This window comes from Dipodomys merriami, unplaced genomic scaffold (genome assembly GCF_024711535.1).
Source record: "Dipodomys merriami isolate MVZ:Mamm:240054 unplaced genomic scaffold, mDipMer1.0.p SCAF_1, whole genome shotgun sequence".
Lineage (NCBI taxonomy): Eukaryota > Metazoa > Chordata > Mammalia > Rodentia > Heteromyidae > Dipodomys > Dipodomys merriami.
The window spans coordinates 7,211,379-7,233,431 of record NW_027202270.1 but is presented as its reverse complement, the minus strand read 5'-3'; the positions used below and the strand labels follow the sequence as shown (position 1 = coordinate 7,233,431).

The 22,053-nt window shown below is 46.5% G+C and overlaps 1 protein-coding gene across 1 annotated transcript in view; it reads left to right on the top strand.

The window, feature by feature from the left end:
• The window catches only part of Psmd1 (proteasome 26S subunit, non-ATPase 1), a 105,251-nt gene extending 101,001 nt beyond the window's left edge, over positions 1-4,250 (top strand). The window contains exons 24-25 of the mRNA XM_070015070.1: positions 2,583-2,738; positions 4,029-4,250. Of these exons, the coding sequence (XP_069871171.1) occupies positions 2,583-2,729 (147 nt within the window). The 3' untranslated portion in view covers positions 2,730-2,738; positions 4,029-4,250. The remainder of the gene's footprint in view (positions 1-2,582; positions 2,739-4,028) is intronic.
• Positions 4,251-22,053: the final 17,803 nt, after the last annotated feature.

The following is a 22,053-nucleotide window of genomic DNA, read 5'->3' as shown; positions in this document are numbered from 1 at the left end:
CATTCTTTATAACAACCAACAATGGAAGCAACTCACATGTCAATCCATTGATGAGTGAATTGATAATGATATATATGATGGAATATTATGCAGCCATTGTAATGACTTAACTATAGTATGTTCAGACATTGCAGAAGTATTAAGTGAAAGAAGCCAGACATAAAAGGAGACATAATACATAATTCCATTTAGAGGAAATGTTCAGAATAGGCAATTTGATAGAGACCAAAGTTAGATCAACACTTCCCAGGGCACAAAGGGAGAGTGAACGTGGTCGCTGAAAGGTGCAGGGTTACTGTTAGGTTCGTGCAGATGTCATCAGGTCAGATAGCAGAGGTCGCTACCCAGATTTGTGAATGTACTAAAACTTTTGCCTTAAAAGAGTGAGTTTTAGGACTGGGAAGGTGGCTCAGTGTTAGAGGGCTTGCTTTGCATGTGTGAGGCCCTAGATTTGATTCCTCAGCACCACATAAACAGAAAAAGCTGGAAGTGGCTCCAGTGGTAGAGTGCTCGCCTTGAGATGAAGAGCTGAGGAACAGCACCCAGGCCCAGAGTTCAGGCCCCACGACCAACTCCCCCCAAAAAAAGTGTGAGTTCTTTACATATTGTATGTACAGTGTGTATGTGAAGAAGGAACTCCTGGTGTCCCATGCCCACCATCAATGGCGAGGTCATCGGATCCTTCCTTAGATGATTGTGTGGAGTCGGCAGCTGTGTGCTGTCCTCCTCTGCTTCATAGGAAATGTGCTCTGGTCTGTGTCTTCAGTTGTTCTTATATCTTATTCCCTCCTGAGTGTGAACTTTCTCTCCAGGCTATGAAGCATTAGTAAACCTGTATTGCTATGGTGATTGTTGCAGAATTTGAGTTGAGTTATTTTTGTTCCTGTTAGGGTTGAAATAGTAGTCATATCCTGGAGCTACATGTTTCCAAAGCCTAAGCAGTCCTTTTGCACATGGGCATTCTCTTCTGTTTGGTAGAAGCTCATCTCCATTTGGTTAAATTTTCAAGCCTTGGAAGATCAGGGCAGTGGTCATAAACTCTGTTCTTGTCCTGGGAATTGGCAGTAAGGCAGAGTCTGTTAACAAAATGCATTTTTTTTTTTCAAGAAAAGCAGCCTTGTTGAGGAGTTATGGACTCATATTTGTGGCTGTGTGTGTTGGGAGGGGGAAGGAGTTGGCAGTTCACAAAGGCACAGCAGGTTTGCAACATGGCAGGGCAGAATGGTGGAGAGTGAAAATCAGATTAGGTTCAACTACAGAGACAGCTGTAGGCATGTGAGTCATTTCACTGATGAGCCTGTGCTGTTTTGCCTGCCCAGAATGTGCTGTGGTAGAAATAGGCTTTTCCCAGATGTGCCCACCAGCATTGACTGATTGAATTAGGGAGCACAGCTTTCCATTTCCTTTGACACAGGCAAGCAAACAGAATGAGATTAGCACACCACAGATGGTCAGAGAGTTTGATGTTTGGTTTTACCTTCTGCTAATATGTTGAGAGACAGCTGAATAGAATTGCCCCCGACCATCTACTTTTCTTTCGTTCCCATGTATCTTCTCGTTGGCTTGCATCACAGAACTTAAAGAGATTACAAAGAAACATGAAGGTGTCTTTGCTGTGTTATTTTCTCCACCATTCTGGAATTTCTGGGGGAAAGTTGGCTTTTTATGTTTATAGTTCTCTTGGATCCAAAATGATGGCCAATATGCTATTTATTTATAATTTTAGGTTTCTAATACTGTTCATATCAATGATTCATATCAACTGAGAGCTTGTTAAAGGCAGATCCAGGGTGTAGCAGCTTTTTTACGTTTGTGTGTCTATGTGTGTGTAGTTCAAATTCCAAGATGATGATGATGGTGGTCAAAGGCTATTGCCTTGAGTAGGAATGCACTGGAATGCCAGATTAAAATAATAAACATTCAAGGTTGGAGGCTGTGGCTCAGGTGTGAAAGTGTAAGCCAGTGAGCCAGAACATCAGATCAAGAGTTCAAATCCCAGTCTCAGGAAAAGAATAATAAATATTGTACCTGCAGTCAAAGTAAGGTTAGTTATTAGGTCTTTGGGTAGGAAACACTTCCTAAATTGAGATGCAACATTCAAATAGAGCTGCATTTAGAGCTATTGGGATAAAGTTTTTGTTTGGTTTTTTTTGGTTGTTTTTTGGTGCCAGTCCTGGGGCTTGAATTCAGGGCCTAGGTGCTGTCCCAGAGCTTATTTTGCTCAAGGATAGTTCTTTACCACTTGAGCCACAGCTCTATTTTCAATTTCTTTGATAATAAAGTAGAGATGAATCTCACAGAATTTCCTGTCCAGGGTAGCTTTAAACCGTGATCCTCAGATCTCAACCTTATGAGTAGCTAGAATGACAGGCATGAGCCACTGGGACTCAGCATGGGATACGTTTTTAAATACTACATAGGGGTTACATAGCAGTTACAGGGTAAAGATTTACCCTGGTGTAGCTCCCCCTCAGTCATTTCCTGGCAAATCACCGAGCACCGTTTATCAGGTCCCTGCCTGCCCTTGTAAGTTGTAGAGCATCTGGAAATCTGAGTGAGGCTCATGCTGCGCTGTGTTTCAGCTCTCCATTGGGGGCATCATAATTCTGAAGGACACCAGTGAGGACATTGAAGAGCTGGTAGAACCTGTAGCCGCACATGGCCCGAAAATTGAGGAGGAAGAGCAAGAGCCAGAACCTCCAGAACCATTTGAATACATTGATGATTAAGGACCAGAGGTGAGTGCTCACCAAAACCACTTACAAGGGAAAGCCCCTTCATCGAGACCTTACAAATGCATTGTACAAAAACATGTTCTCACTTTTCCTCTTCTTGTGTGCACTTCTTATGTATCTAAAACTTCCCCCCTTTTTGACCCCTTTCTGCATATGGAACCACAAATTCCCTTTTTCTTTCTTCTTTGACTCTCGCCCCCAATACTCTAACTTGTTATTCAAAGTGGCTGGTCTATAACTATTTTTATAGTTTCATAAGGAGATAGGAAGCTTGCTGCAGAGTGCATCTTCCATGGAGAAAAATCTTCTGTGGAACCACACAGTTTGCTTAGTGATGAAGTTGATTTGCATTCCACTCTAAGCTCCTTGCTCTGGGTCAGTTAGACATAGAGGGCCGTTGGTCTGAAGGTCACACTTCAGAGGCACACCAGCAGCCTAATACTGATTTATTTAATGGAGCAATTGTACATCAAAGCTACTAAAGACATGTTACTTCTAGAATTTTGGAATAATAGTTACCACATATCTGAAGGTACATGTGATTGATATATAATCAGATTTTTTAAATTATTTGTACTATTACAGTTTTAGAAAAACATGAATTTATTATTCTTTAAGGAAAATGAGAACTTTATCTTAGTCTGCTAAAATACAAAAATGCATTTAGGGTTGGGAGCATGGCTCAAGGTCCTGAGTTCACACTCCATTACTCTTTCTGCAACCCCCCTCCCCCCAAAAAAAAGCATTTTTGGTTGCAAATGTAGCATGGTAAGTGTTACACACTGATTAGCAATTTTACAAAAATCTCAGCCACATATTAAGACAGAATCTTTGCTATTAATAGGAAAATGTATTCATGCCTCAGAGAGTGAGGCAGAGTAGGGAAGATATATATACTGCTTTCGCCACCACCTAAACCTGCCATTGAGAATTAGCATTCAGCCTTGGTTTCCTAAGTTTTATTCACCAAGCGTGCAACAGTGTATTGTGACTGCTCAGACCATGACAGATTGACCTCAATCGCTCAGCTCAATGCAGCCTTTCTTGGTTCCTCATGGAAACCTCCCAATTACGGACTTCAAGGCAGCTAACTGTGGAACAGCTTAGAGGTCCCTTGGTAAGAATCAGCTTCTTGAACAGATTGACTCTGGATGCAGAAGCAGAATTGGGGACTGGTTCTAGATAATAACCGCTGGTAGTTGTATGTTGGGGGTAAGGAGAGTTGTTTTTAAGTAATTTTGAAACAAAGAATGATGCCAACTCCCACCACCACAACCCATTCTTCTTTCTCAGGATCTCGTTGGCTTACCTGAAGAAGACTCCAGGCTCACCTTGGAAATGCCCGTGAGGGACCTTGTGCTGAGACTGCCACTCAATGCATGTATCATTGCCTCTGCGCTCATCTGAAGAACCTTGTCTCCAAGTCTTTGGTTGAAGAGAAGATATATGACTATTTAGTGTGCTCTTTCACAGAACTTGGTTTTGAAATAAATATATTAAAATCTCCAGACAAGACATCGTTGGTTTGTTTTTCAGTCTATGATTTTTTTTTTTCTCCCTCTAAAGCCAGGCATGGTGCCTAAGGCAGATTGATCTTGAGTTTGAGACCAACCTGAGCTAGGAATAGACTCTGAAGAAGAGACTTTTTTTCCCTCTCTCACTGTGCTGAGGATGGAACGCAGGGCCTTGTACATAATAAAAGTGAAGCACTCTATTGCTGAGTTACATCCCTGGCCTAGGAGCTAGGTTTTAAGTCAGAAAAACTACTCCTGGATAGCTCAGCCCTAACATAATCATCTACCATCTTGTTAAGTCCAGGTCTAAAGGTTACTGATCCCCAAGGATGGCTCTACTCAGTTAATTTCATTGTGTCCCCTCGTTTGTAAATTCCTTATTTCCTCAATATCAGATGATTCTACAAAAGAGATTATCTCATTTCCTAGCCTCTCATTAGCTATATCCTTCCTGTTCAAGCTCTTAACATTGCTTGCATTTCAGACAGTTATCTCTTGCATTTCCCATAATACACAAAATGCTCAGTTTCTCAGTGATGTCACTGCCCAGAATTGAGTAATATGGGCGGGATGATATGTTCACTAGCTGCCTGCCAAAGTTATTTCATTACTTCCAAAATAATAGATTAAGCTTTAGGAGGCATTCAACACTAGTTTTTATTAGGCAGTGTAGTTCAGAATTTAAATCTTGTGAAGGCTATAGCTTTAAAAAGTAGGATAACGGGCTGGGAAGGTGGCTCAGTGGAAGAGCACTTGCCTTACATGCCTGAGGCCCTGGGTTCGATTCCTCAGCATCATATAAGCAAAAAGAAAAAAGCCAGAAATGGCACTATGGCTCAAGTGGTAGAGCGGTAGCCTTGAGCTGAAGAGCTGAGGGACAGTGCCCAGGCTCAGAGTTCAGGCCCCACAACCAGATAAAAAAAAAAAAAAAAAAAAAGTAGAATAGCCACTTGGATCTGATTATGGTGGTACTGTAGATCTGTTTTCCTGATTTTTTTTTTCCATAGAAGATTTCTTAGGAAATACAGGTACTGAGAGCTGACACACTGGAATTAAAGTCACGTGGACCAAATAGGAACTAGAGGTGGCATGTTCAATACAAGAAGCAGGGAGACTGGCAGCAACCAACTCCAAATGGGGTCATGGGACACACTATTCCAGAGTACAAGACAAATGAGATACACAGCCATGAAGCCAGTGGAAGTAAATGTTGTTAGTGTTTGGTTGGCTGTTTTGTTCTTGTTTTGTTTGTTTTTTGGTGGGGTGGCATTATGTGTGCATGGTGTACTAGAACTTGAACCCAGGGTGTGGGCATGTCTCTTAGCTTTTTTATTCAAGGCTGATGCTCTACCGCTTGAGCCCTACCTCTACTTCTGACTTTTGGATGGTTAAAAAAGAGGTAAGTGTCTCAGACCTTCCTGCCTGTCCTGGCTTTGAACCCCAATCCTCAGATCTCAGCCACCTGAGTAACTAGGATTACAGCTATGAGCCACCAGTGCCTGGAAGTAGATGGTTTTTTTAATTCAGACCTGATCTTAGAATCTAGTCTTCCTCCCAATGGTCTGAAGTTAAAGGACTCTTGCCTTTTAATAACTCTCTTTTATTCTCCACCTGTCTTGGACTTCCCCTTCATTTCACAGATTGGGCAAGAATTTGTTATTTGTGCAGATCCCACTACATCTGATTGCTATCCTTTAGAAATTATTCTTTGGAGCTGGGCGCCAGTGGCTCATACCTGTAATCCTAGCTACTCAGGAGGCGGAGATCTGAGGATCCCGGTTCAAAGCCAGCCTGGGCAAGAAAGTCCATGAAACCCTTATCTCCAATAAACCACCAGAAAACTGGAACTGGCTCTGTAGCTCAAGTAGTAGAGCACTCACCTTGAGCTGAAGAGCTGAGAGACAGCGCTCAGGCCCAGAGTTCAAGCCCCACGACCGCCCCCCCCCCAAAAAAAAAATTATTCTTTGGATCTCTTCTCTAGCTACTTTCTCTAAGCAACTCCACTCGTTCTATACCTTGCCCTTAACAAAGGTTGTTTATCTTATTTTTGTTTCAAGGGTCCAGTTTACAGGTAAAGCTGTGGAGGCCCTTCTCTGCCAAACCACACAGTGGATACAGCATGGACTTTGGTCCAGGCTGAGGTTCAGATTCTGGTCCTGTCCTTTGGTGACTTTCTCATTAGTGCAGAGGAAATAAGATTATTATAGAGATTAAGTCACAGCAAATTATTTCTGGCTCACCTGTGTGCCAGACACTGAAAGAACCTGTCATCCCACACAATCTACAGGGAGTCCATGTGAGAGAGGTCAGCACTCTAGTGGCATCCACTACACTGCTGTCACCTCCAAATAGTGTGACCTACTGTCTCATTGCATCTGTGATACCAGGATTCAGCATTGAAAGCCGGTACTATCAGTTCATCTTTCTACTAAGCTGGGTTCTGGCCTCTGAATTTGCTGGGAATATTTGATTCAGTAAATTGACAGACTCAGCAATAAGCATTTCTCTTCCCTCCTGTAAAACCTCCCAGTTTATCTTCCTCTGCACTCCTAACTCTGTATCCCTTTTTATCCTTTTCAGAAAGGCAACATTATTTCAGAACTTCCTTGGCCTCCAGCAAAACCCACTGGTGGTGGGCATTGCTCTTCTGCTTGCTGGAATCTGGGTAGATCTTTGATGTGTGGAAACAAGATTTTCCAGATCGGTGAGTTAGTGATTTATAGTAAAATTGCATCTGGGGACTTGGTAAATTGTTGGACCAAGAAAAGCCTTGCCTAACAAGTCTTTTTTTTTTTTTTGGTCAGTCACAAGGCTTGAACTCTGGGCTTGGGCACTGTCCGTGAGCTCTTCAGCTCAAAACAAGCACCCTAGTGCTTGACCCACACCACCACTTGCAGTTTTCTGGTGGTTAATTTGTGGTTAAGAGTCTCACAGACTTTCCTGCCCGGGCTGGCTTTGAACCATGATCCTCAGATCTCAGCCTCCTGAATAGCTAGAATTACAGGCGTGAGCCACTGGTGCCTGACTTAAGTGTCATTCCTTTTTTTTTTTTTTTTTGTCTGTCATGGGGGCTGAACTCTGGATCTGGGTGCTATCCGTCAGCTCTTCAGCTCAAGGCTAGTGCTCTACCACTTGAGCCACAGCGCCACTTCCGGCTTTTTCTTGTTTATCTGGTACTGGGGAATCCAACCCAGGGCTTCATGCATGCAAGGCAAACACTCTACCATTAAGCCACCTTCCCAACCCTGTCAAATGTCATTTCTATAACCTGGTATGGACAGCCATCAGCTCCCAGAAACCCTGGTTTATTTCCCAAATGCTTAAAAGGTTCACAGCATCCAAGGCTTTCTGCTTAGGCAGAGTTTGAACTAACATCCCCCAAATAGGGACAGATTCTAGGTCTAAGCAAATCCCTTCCTCTGTTCCTGGACTAGAAGCCTGAGAAGGGCAGCTAACTATACCTCACTGTTGCCCTTAGTAATGTCTTCTCTAGGCAGCTCTTGGGTGTATATGATGCCTGGCATTTGCAAAAGGCTTAATGGCTTCCTCTGTGTGCGTGATTATTTTTTGCCTCCCAACCAGTCTTATCAATCAGCTCTTTAAAGGAAAGCTGAAAGCATCCCCACAAGTTTCTGGCCCGGGATGCCTGCTGGTTTCAGATCAAATCATCTGATTTAGCTTCAGGATGGAAGCCACCTGGCCTATGTTTGTTTATTGTCTTTTTTTCTGATTTGCATACAAACTTAATGATGAATACAAGTTTGTTTTTGATGATTGCCCTGTGCCAAGTGTCCAGAGAAGTTTTCTGGCTCATTATAAGCCCCCTGCAAATATTTGGTAGATGGGCAGATGGCAAATGTATCTTGGCTTCCGTGTTCTAGGCTTTCCATTCAGCACTTTTACCCATTAGCATTCCTAATCCCTTCAATCGTATTATGGACTTTACACATAGAGATAATGAGTCCTAAAGACAAGTAGGGTACACAGTAAATGAGGCAACTGGAACTCAGACCCAGGTCTGTCTAATTACAAAACCTCTTTTGTATTTGCCTTTTCTTTTTTCTTGAGAAAAAGCCCAGGCTAGCCTCGCACTCAAAATCTTCCTACCTCAGCCTCCTTAGTGCTGAGATTATAGGAAGCACTAGCATGCCCAACTGCTTTTATTTCCTTTTTTTCATTTAAATATTTTATTGAACATTATAATTGCTAGGGGCTGAATCTAAGGCCTTGAACATGCTAGGTAAGCACTCCACTACTACGCTACATCCCAGCCCTGTTTTTATTTACTCTGTGTATGCATGCACACGTGTGTGTGCAGGTCCTAGGCTTGAACTCAGGGCCTAGGCACCGTCCCAGAGCTTTTGTGCTCAAGGCTTGTATTCTACCACTTGTCACAGCTTTTGGGCAGTGAATTGGAGATAAGAATCACACTTTCCTACCCGAGCTGGCTTTGAACCATGATCCTCAGATCTCAGTTTTCCAAGTAGCTAGGATTGCAGATACCAGTGCCCAGCGCTTTATTCTGAATCACAAAGGCAGTGAGCGATTCAGTAGAGATCGTGTCCAACTCAAGAATCCAGCATGTCTAGCTGACAGTAGGACTGTTGTGGATGGTTTTAGCTCACACTGAGAAGCACTGTCAAAGCACCAAGAAGACCCTAAACCCCTTGCTGCAGAGATGGTGTGGATATGGGAATAGTGGGATCCTGTGGCTCTCCCAGCAGCATTCAAAGCAGACATCAGCAAAAGCCCTCACTGCATGACAGATGTCTGAGGGCAAAGGACATGAGCCTAGGACACAGTTCCCCAGAAATGAAATCAAACAACCACAGCTACAAGTGCTATATTCCTGCTGTGAGAAATAGGGCAGGTCTCGAGCATATGATGCATAGTACCAGGCCTGCTGGCTTCCTCATCACTAGAATCTCCATCATCATCCTCTCCATGGCAGTTCACCATCAAAAGGACTTTGCAGCCAGTCACCGGTGGCTCACACCTGTAATCCTAGCTACTTAGGAGGCTGAGATCTGAGGATCGCAGTTCAGAGGCAGCCCAGGCAGGAAAAGTCCATGAGACTCCAATTAAGCACCAAAAAGCCAGAAATGAAGCTATGGCTCAAGTGGTAGAGCACTGTGGCCTTGAACACAAAAGTTCAGGGACAGCACCCAGATCCTGAGTTCAAGCCCAAGACTGGCAGAAAAAAAAAAATGCATGTGTATGGGGGCTGGGAAGGTGGTTCAGTGGTAGAGCGCTTGCCTTGCATGCCTGAGGCCCTGGGTTCGATTCCTCAGCACCACATAAGCAAAAAGAAAAAAGCCAGAAGTGGTGCTGTGGCTCAAGTGGTAGAGCGCTAGCCTTGAGCTGAAGAGCTGAGGGACAGCGCCCAGGCCCAGAGTTCAGGCCCCACGACCGTACCCAAAAAAAAAAAAAAAAATGCATGTGTATAACTTTGGCTGCAGTCCATTTTTGGAGATGCTTTTTGCTCTTTTTCCAGGAACTCCGTGTTTTGCCTACTATGGAGCCAAGAGGCTCCAGAGGCCAACAGGAGTGAGCACAGCCCTTCATACAGTATACCCAAGCTAACAGGCCTGTGAGTTGATGCTATGAAGATAGTCCTGCCAATCAGCCCTGACCCATGGTGGCCTGCACACAGGTACCTCAGCTTCTCTCCTTTCTCTGCTGTTCCGTGGAAATGGAGTTTAGTCACCCCACTAATCCCTCAGCCAGCAGCAGAGGAAAGGAGGGAGGGTCATGATTCATGGTCAAGTGAAGATAGCAGGGCCCAATTACCTATAAGTAGGCAAAGCAAGGCCAGAAGAAAATAGATTAGCATATTTGTAATTAAAATACCCTTTGAGGGGGAGCAATGAATAGACTGCTAGACTTCTTGTATATTTCTTTTGTGGCATATTTATTTTAGTGGTGATAAGTGGAGTGAGCCAGGCACCAGTGGCTCACGCCTGTTATCCTAGCTAGTCAGGAGCACATAATCAATTCAACTGAAATCTGAGGATCGTGGTCAAAGCCAGCCCAGCAGAAAGTCCATGAGACTCATCTCCAATTAATCCCAGAAGACCAGAAGTGGCACTATAGAGCACTTGCCTTGAGCTGAAGAGCTCAGGGACAGCGACCCGGCCCAGAGTTAAAGTCTTACAACTGACAAAAAAAGTGGGGTGAGCTAGAAGTGTGACTCAAGTTGTAGAGTGCCTCCTAAGATACGCAAGGCCCTTTGGGGCTGGGAAGGTGGCTCAGTGGTAGAGCGCTTGCCTTGCCTGCCTGAGGCGCTGGGTTTGATTCCTCAGCACCACATAAGCATAAAGAAAAAAGCCAGAAGTGGCGCTGTGGCTCAAGTGGTAGAGCGCTAGCCTTGAGCTGAAGAGCTGAGGGACAGCGCCCAGGCCCAGAGTTCAGGCCCCATGACCGGACCCCAAAAAAAAAAAAAAAAGAAAGAAAGAAAGAAAGAAATACAAGGCCCTGAGTTCAAACCCCAGTACTGTGGAGACAAAGAGAAGGACATTAGGAGACACCATAATATTTTGTAGAGCTTACAGTCCTCTTGTTTTTCTCTTTGAGGCAGAGCTCGCTATGTGGTCCAAACTATCCTTGAACTCTTGATCCTCCTGCCTCTGACTCCCAATTAGTTGAGATTCATAGATGTGCATACCACACTCTGTTTAGTATCTTTAAATGTCTTACTCCAGCTCTGAACAGAGACACAATCTTTTTAGCCTTTCAGCATTCTTTTTTTTTTTTTTTTTTTTTGTCGGTCGTGGGGCTTGAACTCGGCCTGGGCGCTGTCCCTCAGCTCTTCAGCTCAAGGCTAGCGCTCTACCACTTGAGCTACAGCGCCACTTCCGGTTTTCTGGTGGTTTATTGGAGATAGGAGTCTCACGGTCTCTCCTGCCCGGGCTGGCTTTGAACCGCGATCCTCAGATCTCAGCCTCCTGAGTAGCTAGGATTACAGGCGTGAGCCACCAGCGCCCTGCTGCTTTCAGCATTCTTAAGCCACTGTTCAATACAAAGTCATGCTCTGGCAGTGGAGCTGATACTAAGGCTGACCTAGGAAAAGCATTGACTTGCAGGGCAAAGCCAGCTGACCAAATGGAACTATGGGAAATCCCACCATACACAAGAGGACTTAGCTCAGCCGGGCGCTGGTGGCTCACGCCTGTAATCCTAGCTACTCAGGAGGCTGAGATCTGAGGATCGCGGTTCAAAGCCAGCCTGGGCAGGAGAGACCGTGAGACTCCTATCTCCAATAAACCACCAGAAAACCGGAAGTGGCGCTGTAGCTCAAGTGGTAGAGCGCTCGCCTTGAGCTGAAGAGCTAAGGGACAACGCCCAGGCCCAGAGTTCAAGCCCCACGACCGACAAAAAAAAAAAAAGAGGACTTAGCTCATACTTCCATACTACATTAGAAACAATCTAAGATCCTCATTTATCCATTCACTAATTTTTAGTGAGCTTCCATGTTTGCACTCCAGAAAGCGTTTGCATTCTTTCTGGCAAATGGCATTGATGCTTTCATTTCTCTTAAAGGAACAGGCCATCTCTTAGCCCAGATGCCAGTAAGCATCTTTCATCTACCAGGCCATAGTAATTGGCTCATGAAAGAGCACATAATCAATTCAGACCAATCAGAGCTAATCAGATTAAATTTGAAAAGTCTGTTCCAGATGTTTGGCTATTGGGAACATCTCTCTCTGACTCTCTTTCTCTTTCTCTCTCTTCCTCTCTCTTTTCCTCTTTCTCCTCTATTCTACTGCTGGGATGACCTGACCTGAAGCTGCTCCTTCCACCATGTGGTACCTGGATATGGTGTCTACCTAGAGGCAGCTGAGCTAAGAGGTAGATCCATATGTGATCCACACTTCCAGACTGTGTCCTTAAACAATTAAGTTTTCTCTCTAGTTGGTTTGAACAGAATACAAGCTAGTTGGAGTTAAATTTCTGGCACTTGGTACAAAAAGAGCACATCAAGAAGAATCATGAGGGATGTTAAAGACTGAATTGTCTTGATAAATTAATCTGTTGAAGTCCTACCTTAATAGCTTCAGAACATGACTATATTTGAGGAAAAACTAATTAATATAAAATAAAATCATTTGTGTGAGCATAATCCAACATGGAGATTAGTAATTAGTACACAGATGATACCCAGACCAAGAAACAAGACATGAGGGTAGCAAGGAAGCCATCTGCAAGCCAAGGAGAGGGCCCAGGACTGTCAACATCACCAACACCTTAATATTGAACTTGCAGCTAGACAGTAAGTCTTGTTTAACCCTTTAATCCTAGCTACTCAAGAAGCTGAGAGCTGAGGATGCAGGTTTGAAGTCAACCCAGGCAGACAAATCTTCAAGACTCCTTCCATTTAACAGCAAAAAACCAGAAGTGCAGGTGTAAATCAAGTGGTAGTACACCAGCCTTGAATAAAAGAGCCAAGCAAGAGTGAGAAGCCCATGGGCTGGGAAGGTGGCTCAGTGGTAGAGCGCTTGCTTTGCATGCTCAAGGCCCTGGGTTCGATTCCTCAACACTACATAAGCAAAAAGAAAAAAGCCGGAAATGGCGCTGTGGCTCAAGTGGTAGAGTGCTAGCCTTGAGCTGAAGAGCTGAGGGACAGCGCCTAGGCCCAGAGTTCAGGCCTCACGACCGGACCCCTCCCCCCCCCAAAAAAAGAGTGAGAAGCCCTGAGTTCAAGCCCCAGTATCAGCACTGAAAAATACTATTTTTTTCCAAACATGGCTGCCTTACTTGTTCTACTAAGTTACCTCTGCACACTTGTATCAGCTGCACAACTGACTGATGTAGTCTTTTGATGTGATCAACCTAAGCAGTCAAATATAGACATGTAATGTTTATAAACCATGTTCCTTTTTTTTTTTTTTTGGTCGGTTGTGGGGCTTGAACTCTGGGCCTAAATGCTGTCCCTTATCTCTTCAGCTCAAGGCTAGCGCTCTACCATTGAGCTACAGCACCACTTCCGGTTTTCTGGTGGCTTATTGGAGATTTCACAGACTTTCCTGCCCAGGCTGGCTTTGAACCGGGATCCTCAGATCTCAGCCTCCTGAGTAGCTAGAATTACAGACGTGAGCCACCAGCGCCCGGCAACTGTGTTCCTTTTATACAGTTAGAACATTATACTGATTCTTTGACTTTTTAAAAGATGGATCTTATTATATTGTCTGTACTACCCTGGAACTCCTAGACTTAAGCAATCCTCCTGCCCTCAGCCTCCAAAGTGATGATACTACAGGTGCATGATTTTTTTTATTGGGGGGGGGGTCCAGCCGAGGGGTCTGAACTCTGGGCTTGGGCACCGTCCCTCAGCTCTTCAGCTCAAGGCTAGCACTCTACCACTTGAGCCACAGCACCACTTCCAGCTTTTTTTTTTCTGCTTATGTGGTGCTAAGGAATCGAACCCATGGCCTCATGCATGCAAGGCAAGCGCTCTACTATTGAGCCACCTTCCCAGCCCCATTTTGATCATTTTTAAATCATGTGGCCATATATGTCATATCATCTAGGACCTTTGTTTGGGGATAGGAAAGAGAATATTACAAAGCATGTTTACTAAAAGGGGAGACAGGGAACGTGGAGACCAATGGCCCGTATCAGCCCTCTTAACAGGCCCCTGCAAGGTTCCTTGCCTGTTCTTCCCAGCTAGCTTCCTATGCTGTTCTCCCCCTCTCCCCTATAAGGCCACATGAAGACTGAACAGGCAGAGAAGATGAATGGGTGCCCCTGACTGGCAGCACTCACAGCTCCTTGAAATAAAGTGGGTGGAGAGCTATTGGCAGAGGAGTGCTGGGAATTGAGCGGCCCCCTCCCAGAGCTTGGGCTCCACTACATCCCACCCTGGGAAAGCTCCCAGTTGGAGGCAGACTCCAAATTCTGTCCCAGGCATGTCACTTTCCAGTGCAAGAAAGAAAAATGGTCTTTCCTTAGTGTCCCTATTAAGTCCCTCCAGATCAGTATACACATGAACCCATAAGACAGATGGTTCTAGAAAATGTGGATTAGGACCTGTTGGAGCCCTGAGGGCTCTTGGGGCCAGGATGAGGGTGAGGTATGGAGAGAAATTGTCCTTTATCTTAGTTCCCTCTCCAGATCTGCATTCTGGGTATAGTACTGGCTGTGGAGATGGTGAGCCTGGGTGACTGAACCACAGCGGGCCTGGCCTGGGACCCAGCCATCCAGCCTAGGCATGAGGGGCTTTCCTGAGGAAGACCATGAAGATGCGGGGGGCTGGGCTACCACAATGCACCACTCTAACCCTGCATGTTATTGTGGGTCTTGGCACCTCCCTAGAAGGTGAGGGCCCTTTCCTCTCCCCACTGTGCCAACAAGACTTGCAAAGAGCCAGCCCGCCCATCCTTCCACAGTTGTTCTTGGAGCATGGTATGTTCATTTCCTTGTCTTCTGGTTGTTCTTCCAAGTGTGGACCATTGCAGGCAGGCCGAAGGGCAAGTGGAGGCACAGGACAGGGTGGTGACACATCTCAGTCATCCTGTATCTCCCTGCTCAGCTCTGTTGCATGTGGATGTCCAGGAACAGATGGTGTGCGAGTCTGGTTCTCAGCAGTCAGCTGGACCACTCTCCTCCCTGTCCCCTGCTGCTCTATCCTCTCCTCCATAGGCTGTTGCACTGAGCCTGGTTCTGTGGTCACCAGAGACATAAGTATTGCCCCAGGAACTACTACCTTGACCTGGGGTATGAGCCATGGCCTTCAGCCTGCCAGGACGCACAGGGTTAGGCTGCCAGTTCCATCTCTGCGGAACAATGGTCTGGCACCTGCTCCAGGTGGAGAGCATGGTTGAGTAGATGCTGATCTGGGTGGCCAGATGTGGGCAGGGCACATCCTTCTTCCCATTAGTTCCTTCTTGGAGTCCACATCTCCTCAGGCTGTGCTTGGAGGTCAGAAAACACTGGAGGGCCATGGGTGCTAGACAGGCAGCAGAGACAGCTCAAGAGACCCCAGACGTGCCACTACCTCCAGGAAAGCCAGGTCTAAGCTCCAGCCCCTGATGCCTCCAGCTCTCAAGACTCCTTCCCACATTCCACTGGGGTTTTCCCACTGGCTCCTTTGCATGGATCTCCCAAACCAGAGCACCCAGAACAGAAAATATGGCTGGCCTGGATAGATGTCAGCTACCCTTCAGGCTCTGGCAGCCAGGCATTCTTGCTTTAAGAGAGAGAGAGAGAGGGGGAAGGAGAGGGAGAGGGAGGATGGGAGAGAGGGAGGGAATGAGGGAGGGAGAAGGAGAGGGAGAAAGGAAGGGAGAGGGAGGGAGGGAGAGAGAGAGAGAGAGAGAGAGAGAGAGAGAGAGAGAGAGAGAGAGAGAGAGAGAGAAATACACAGAGACATAGTCACAGAAGACTACCATAATTGGGGAGATGCAATTACAAGCCAAGTAACACGAAGAGATGCCAACAGCCATTGGAAGCCAGGATAGAGGCAGGTGACAGATGCTTCTCTCAGAGCTTCTGGAAGAAACCAACCCTGCTGACATCTTGATACTGAATTTCTGGCCTCTTGCTCTGGGAGAAAATAAATTCCTGTTGTTTTCAGCTTCCAGTTTCAGACGGTTTGTTCTGGCAGCCCCAGCAGGCTACCATGCCTGGCTGTCTTACCCAAGGTCACCTCATGGTCCAACATGGTGCCAGTGCTTCAAACAGTACATCTGCATTCCAGCTATTGGGAAGGAAAAAGGAAGAGGGATGCTAAGATGGTGCAAGATTTCCTTTGACGGACACTTCGTGGAGACTACACTTTATTTTGCTGTCAGCCCTCTGACTTGAAGTGAGTTACCTGGCATTATGGTTTTACTGCTATGGAAAAAGAGAAGTTGAGGCAAGTGCTGCACCTGCCACAGGAAGCAGCCTACCTCGGGTGGATGTTTCTGCCCACAAACCTCATGATGGAGGGAGCCTGCACCTTCATCCTTTCCTAAGCAACACCTCCCTACCCTTATTGGTTCCCCTCCTCCCAACTACAGGACACTTCCGGTCAGTCCCAGAAACTTCCCAGAACCTGGCCATCCTCCTACAATGGGTACTAGCACCCAGCCCCCTTAGCAGGGAGTTCTGAGACCTTGCCCCTCTTCCTCTCTTATCCAGGTCCTACTTCTGGATGAGCCCAATCAACTTCCTAAGAAGACATCTGGAAAGAAACTTCCTTTATTGGATACCAGTGGAACTCCATCATCTTCCCCACCTGGTAGTTGACTGGACTTAATCACTCAGAGCCAAACCAAGACACCTTCCATCCAGAGCCTCTCCTCCCTTTGGCCTCTTCAGCTGATGACACGGTGCTGCCTGCCAGGTGGCTTGTGTTCTGTAATCTGGATGGCTGCAGGCAGACCCACATCAGGACTGCTCCAGGCCCTCGGGCTGTATTTTCATGAATGCAAAAGGTGAACAGGGCTCATGTCATTTTCTTTTTGGACATCTTTCAGCCCCTACTCAAGTATGTGGAGGAAGTGTAATTAATAAGGACACTGGGCACTGATCTGCATCCCACCTGCTACAGCACCTTCCCAAAAGCCTGTAACCCTTCCCCCTTGGCAGAGATCCAAGGGCAGTCAGAGGAGGACAGTGCTGTCCCCCACCCCAGACCCACTGAGAGGAAAGCTAGGCCCTTGTCCTGCTGCCCTCCTTGCTTGCAAATCTGCCCCAGGAGGCAGGCAGGGAGGCCTGGAAAGAGAACCTGTGGGAAGTCAGGTCCACCGAGAAGTGATGCGAGAGCTTTGGTCCATCAGAGAGATTCTACAAAGTCAAGAGTAGGTGCAGCCACAGGGGTTGAGGATTGGAACCAGACTCTGGAGCACCGCCCCCCCCAGACCAGGTCCTGGGGGGCCCCCTCTGCTTCTCCACTCAGGATTGACCAAAAGAGTTAACCCTCAGCCAGAGAACTGAGGGTGGAGGTTGGCCAGCCCTGCCCAAGGGCTGGGACAGCCTGCCGGCTTCCCAGGGATGGGCGCCAGGAAAGATCGTTCAGCTTGTTTTGAGACAGATGTCTGTTTCGGAAAGGGAAGGGGCCCTTCCTAGTTTCTGCAATGAGTTCGGGGAGGGGTGGTCCAGGATTAGAGAGCCAGCAGCAGGGAGGGGAGGGGAGGGCTGCAGGCTGCAGGGAAGGGCGGCTGGGGTCAGTGTTGGGAGGAGCTGGGGTGGTGAGCAGTGCCATGGGCAGAGCCTGTTATTTTTGGAAATGTCTGCATGCTGACTGCCAGTCCGGGTTCCTGGAAGTGAGTGCCCGGGAAAGGTGGGGTGCCTCAGCCAAGTGGGGTCAGGATGGCTGCTCCCAGACCTCAGCACAAGACGCCTGTGGGCCTGATCCCTCAGGGACTGAGGAGCAAGGAGGAGTGCTTAGCCACCCAGGGAGCTCCCAGCACTCCTCTGCCTGGAGCCTGGAGGCCCAGCCCCATGGCCTGTTTCCTCCCATGGCGCCTGGGGGTCACCATGCCCCAGCTCCCATCGAGGCTGGTTCCCAGATTGCTGGCCAGAGCCTAGAACTGTCAGGGTCGACCTGGGTGGAGCCTGAGGACTTCCATTGCCAGAAAGTTCTCTGTCAGTCCCTGGAGAGACATGTCAGTCCCACGAGATTCTGCCATAGCTGTCAGTCATCCTTCAGAAAGGAATGGCATCAGACAGAAAGGAGCTCCAAAGGATGCTTTGCACTCAGGGTGGCCTAGCTCAAGGACAATCCTCAGCTGCGAGGTCCTAGATTCTGTGGGTTCCTTGGTGTCAAGTAGGATTGGAGTTTAGACTCAGCCAGGAGATGCTTTGTGGCTTACAAGGATTCTTGGAGGCGTGCTTCATACAGTTGTGGTCTCAGAAGGTAGTCTCTGTGTGCCACATCTTGCACACAGGTGTGCCTGCCTGCCAGGAATCACACAAATGTGCCCCAGTTAGAATTCTTCCAGTCCTAGCCAAAGCACTTCCTTTTAGGCTCACAACACATGCCTGCAAAGAGATTGTCTGTCTGTCTATGTGTGTTGGTACTAGGGCTTGAACTTGGAGGCTGGGAGCTGACCCTTAGCTTTTCATTCAAGGTTGGCACTCTACCACTTGAGCTACAATTCTAATTTTTTCTGGCTTTTTGGTGGTTAATTGGAGATGAAAGTCTTATGGACTTTCCTGCTCAGGCTAGCTTCAACTGTCTATCCTCAGATTTTAGCTGCCTGACTAGCTAGGATTACAGGCATGAACTACCAGCTACCAGCTCTATTTCTACTTTATTTTATTTTTTTGCCAGTCCTGGGGCCTGAACTCTGGGCCTCAGCTCATCAACTCTTCAGCTCAAGGCTAGAGCTCTACCACCTGAGTCACAGGGCAACTTCTGGCTTTTTCTGTTTATGTGGTGCTGAGGAATCAGACTCAGAGCCTCATGCATGCAAGGCAAACATTCTACCACTGAGCCACCTTCCCAGTCCCTCCATTTGTATTTTTAAACTTGCTTACAAATAGGCCATAGTCATCACTAAAATCTTGAGTGTATGTCACTGTCAATGCGAGTGAAAAAAGCCTCACTGATACCCAGCATGGATGGCTTATGCCGATAATCCTAGCTACTAGCAGGCCGAAGTCAGCCTGAGCAGAAGAATCTGTGAGACTCATATCCAGTGAACCACTAAAAAGCAGGAAATAGAGCTGTGGCCCATGAGGAAGAGCATCAGTCAGCCTTGAGTGAAAAGGCCAAGCCAGAACATTAGTCCCTGAGTTTTAGCCCCAGTGCTCTGAACCAAAGAAGGGAGGGGAACGCACTGGTGTCTTGGCTATGCTTGCTTGCAAACTCCTGGAAGCCAGTTTGGCCTATTGAGGCCACTGAATAAATGGGGCTGTGATATGACTAATGCCCCTAAGAACTTAGTAACATGGACACCCCCTTCAAGGTCCATGTGGATCCTCTGGTGTCCACACATTCATGGGTCCCCTGCTTTATGTTCACCAGCAGTTCCCCTCAGGTAGATTGATTCTGTGTTCCCCATCCCATATATGAGCCTCATAATTCAAACAGCTTTGAGGAGGTGATACAGGAAAGACAGCAAGACCCAGTTCTTCCATTCAAATGGCTGTAAATTTCCACTAACTATGAATGATATTTTTGTTGTTGCCATTTGGTTGTTTGGGTTTGATTTTACTGTTTGGGGAGAGGGCCTCACTATGTAGGCGAGGCTAGCCTCAAATGCAAGATCCTCCTGCCTCCTCCAAGTCTTGGCATGCATGACCCAAACCTAACTTTTCCAAAAGGAAATGTATTTTTTTAACATCTTACTGTAATTCCCATCTAGATGGATGCCTGGGATTTCTGTGGGTTCCTCCTCCATCCCAATTATTATATCCAGGCCCAGAGTTTATTTAGAAATGGACTCTTGATCTAGATTATAGGAGCTTACAACAAAACTGCTACCAGACAGAGTTATTGGACTTAATCTAGGAGGATTTTTCCTTTATCCAACTCTGGGGTTGATGATGACCAGCTCTTTCTCTCCCTGATGTGGTCTCCATTCTTTGCCCTTCTGCACCACAGACAGTAGCCAGATGTTTGCCTTCTATACCTTCACAGATGAATTCATTCATGCGTTGTGTACAGTGTCATAGAGATGCACAGCCTCCCACCCTTAGAGTGCTCAGGGCTGGCTCTTCAGGCTGCAGAAGTCTGATTGCCCCCCTCACCCCTCAGTATAGTGTTCAGCCAGTCCCTTTGGCGTCTATCCTACAGTGCGTGGATGGAGATGTTGGCTGAAGTGTTGTGCATATTCCAAGGATTTAGTTGGAGGTCAAGTTTTTACCTATGATCATTTCTTGATAATCTTAGAATCTGAGTAATGGGTTTATGGGGAGTCAACTAAACTATCCTCTACTTTTGCATATATTTGAAATGTTCATAATTCAATATTGTAGGAAGTCATCATGGTTCCATTGGTGTGTGTCCTGCTTTGGGAAAACTGCAGAGGTCAAACAAGAAGACATAGGGTAGATGAGTGCTTGAGCTAGTCTTAAGCATGTGGAAGTTTGGGTACTCCCTCAGTGTGCTGCTCGGAGCCCATGGAACACACAGCTGTACACCTAATCAGATGCCTGTCATGACACAAGCATCCTTTGTGCTCAAGCCCACCCACATCAAATGCATTAAATAGAGAGAATTCAGCTTGTAGATTTTTCCAATTTGATGTTTGTATTAAACATCACACAAATGTTCCAGAACTTGAAGAAGTCTTAAATTATAACTAAGGAAGTATGACAGATTTAATGTGTATTAACTGTCAGTATATAGTTGTTGCAGTGGTAACCCAAAGATAAGAGAATTCAGAAACAAACCCAGAACCTTGACAATTGAAGCTGTTGGTAAGATGCTACCTCTGGATTTGTTATAGGAAAATTAGTCTCACATCGCTGGAGCCTCATTTAGATGATGGGACATTGTGATGTCGCCAGAAAGACGAAGCCATTCCAGGTACTGGTGATTAACGCCTGTAATCCCAGCTACTCACAAGGCTGAGATCTGAGGATCGTGGTTAAAAAGCCAGCCTGAGAAGGAAAGTCTGTGAGACCCTTATCTCCAATTAACCAGCAAAATGGAGGCAGTGGCTCAAGTGGTAGAATGCTAACCTTGCACACAAGAGCTCAGAGAGAATGCCCAGGCCTTGAGTTCAATGCCCAGAAATAGCACTAAAAAAGAAAGACTAAACCGTGATTAGAAGCTTAGAACTTTCAGTAACACCCTGCCACCCTCTCAGAACCAGCGATGAGCTGGAGAGTTAATAATGCCTTCATCAAGAAGCCTCCATAGCTAGAAGCAGGTAGCTCATGCCTGGAATCCTAACTACATAGGTAGCTGAGATCTGAGAATTGAGGTTTGAAAACAGTCCAGGCAATTTCTTTCTTTTTTTTTGGGGGGGGGGGGGGAGGGGGTACAGTCATGGGCCTGAACTCTGGGTCTGGATGCTGTCCCTCAGCTCTTCAGCTCAAGGCTACCACTTGAGCGATAGCACCACTTCCAGCTTTTTTTTTCTGCTTATGTGGTGCTGAGGAATCGAATCCAGGGCCTCATGCTTGCAAGGCAAGTGATCTACCACTGAGCCACCTTCCCAGCCCCAGTCCAGGCAATTTCTTGAGACTTGTTTTGTTTTGGTCCGTTGTGGGGCTTGAACTCAAGGCCTGGATACTGTCCCTGACTGAGCTCTTTTGCTCAAGATTGGTGCTCTACCACTTTGAGCCACAGCTCCACTTCTAGTTTTCGGTGGTTCATTGGAGATAAGTCTCACTGACTTTCTTACCTGAGTGGGCTTTGAACCACAGTCCTCAGATCTCAGCCTCCTGAGTAGTAGGTGTGATCCACTAGCACTTAACTCATTGAGACTCTTTAACTAACCAGCAAAAAGCTGGAAGCAGAGGGGTGGCTCAAGTGGCAAAGTACCAGTTGGCATGGAGAGCTTCTGAATTGCTGAACCATGATGGTTTTAGGAGCCACAGAAGCTCTGTGCCCTTGTCTCACACCTTGCCCTCTGGACCTCTTCATCTGCCTGTGTATCTGTGTTTTTTGTGATATCCTGTTTAACAAACTAGTAAAGGTGTTTTCCTGAGTCCGCTGAGCCATCCTAGCAAATTAATATGGAGGAAACTCAGGGAGTGCTGGTTTATTGCCATTGGGTGAAAACACAGGTAACAGCCCACAACTTGTGATTGGCCTCTATGCTGAGGGCATTGTTTTTGGCACTGAGCTCTTCCCTATGGACGATGACTCTGAGTACAGGAAGCTTTAGTCAGAATTGAGTCATCACATGCCCAGTGGTGAGGAT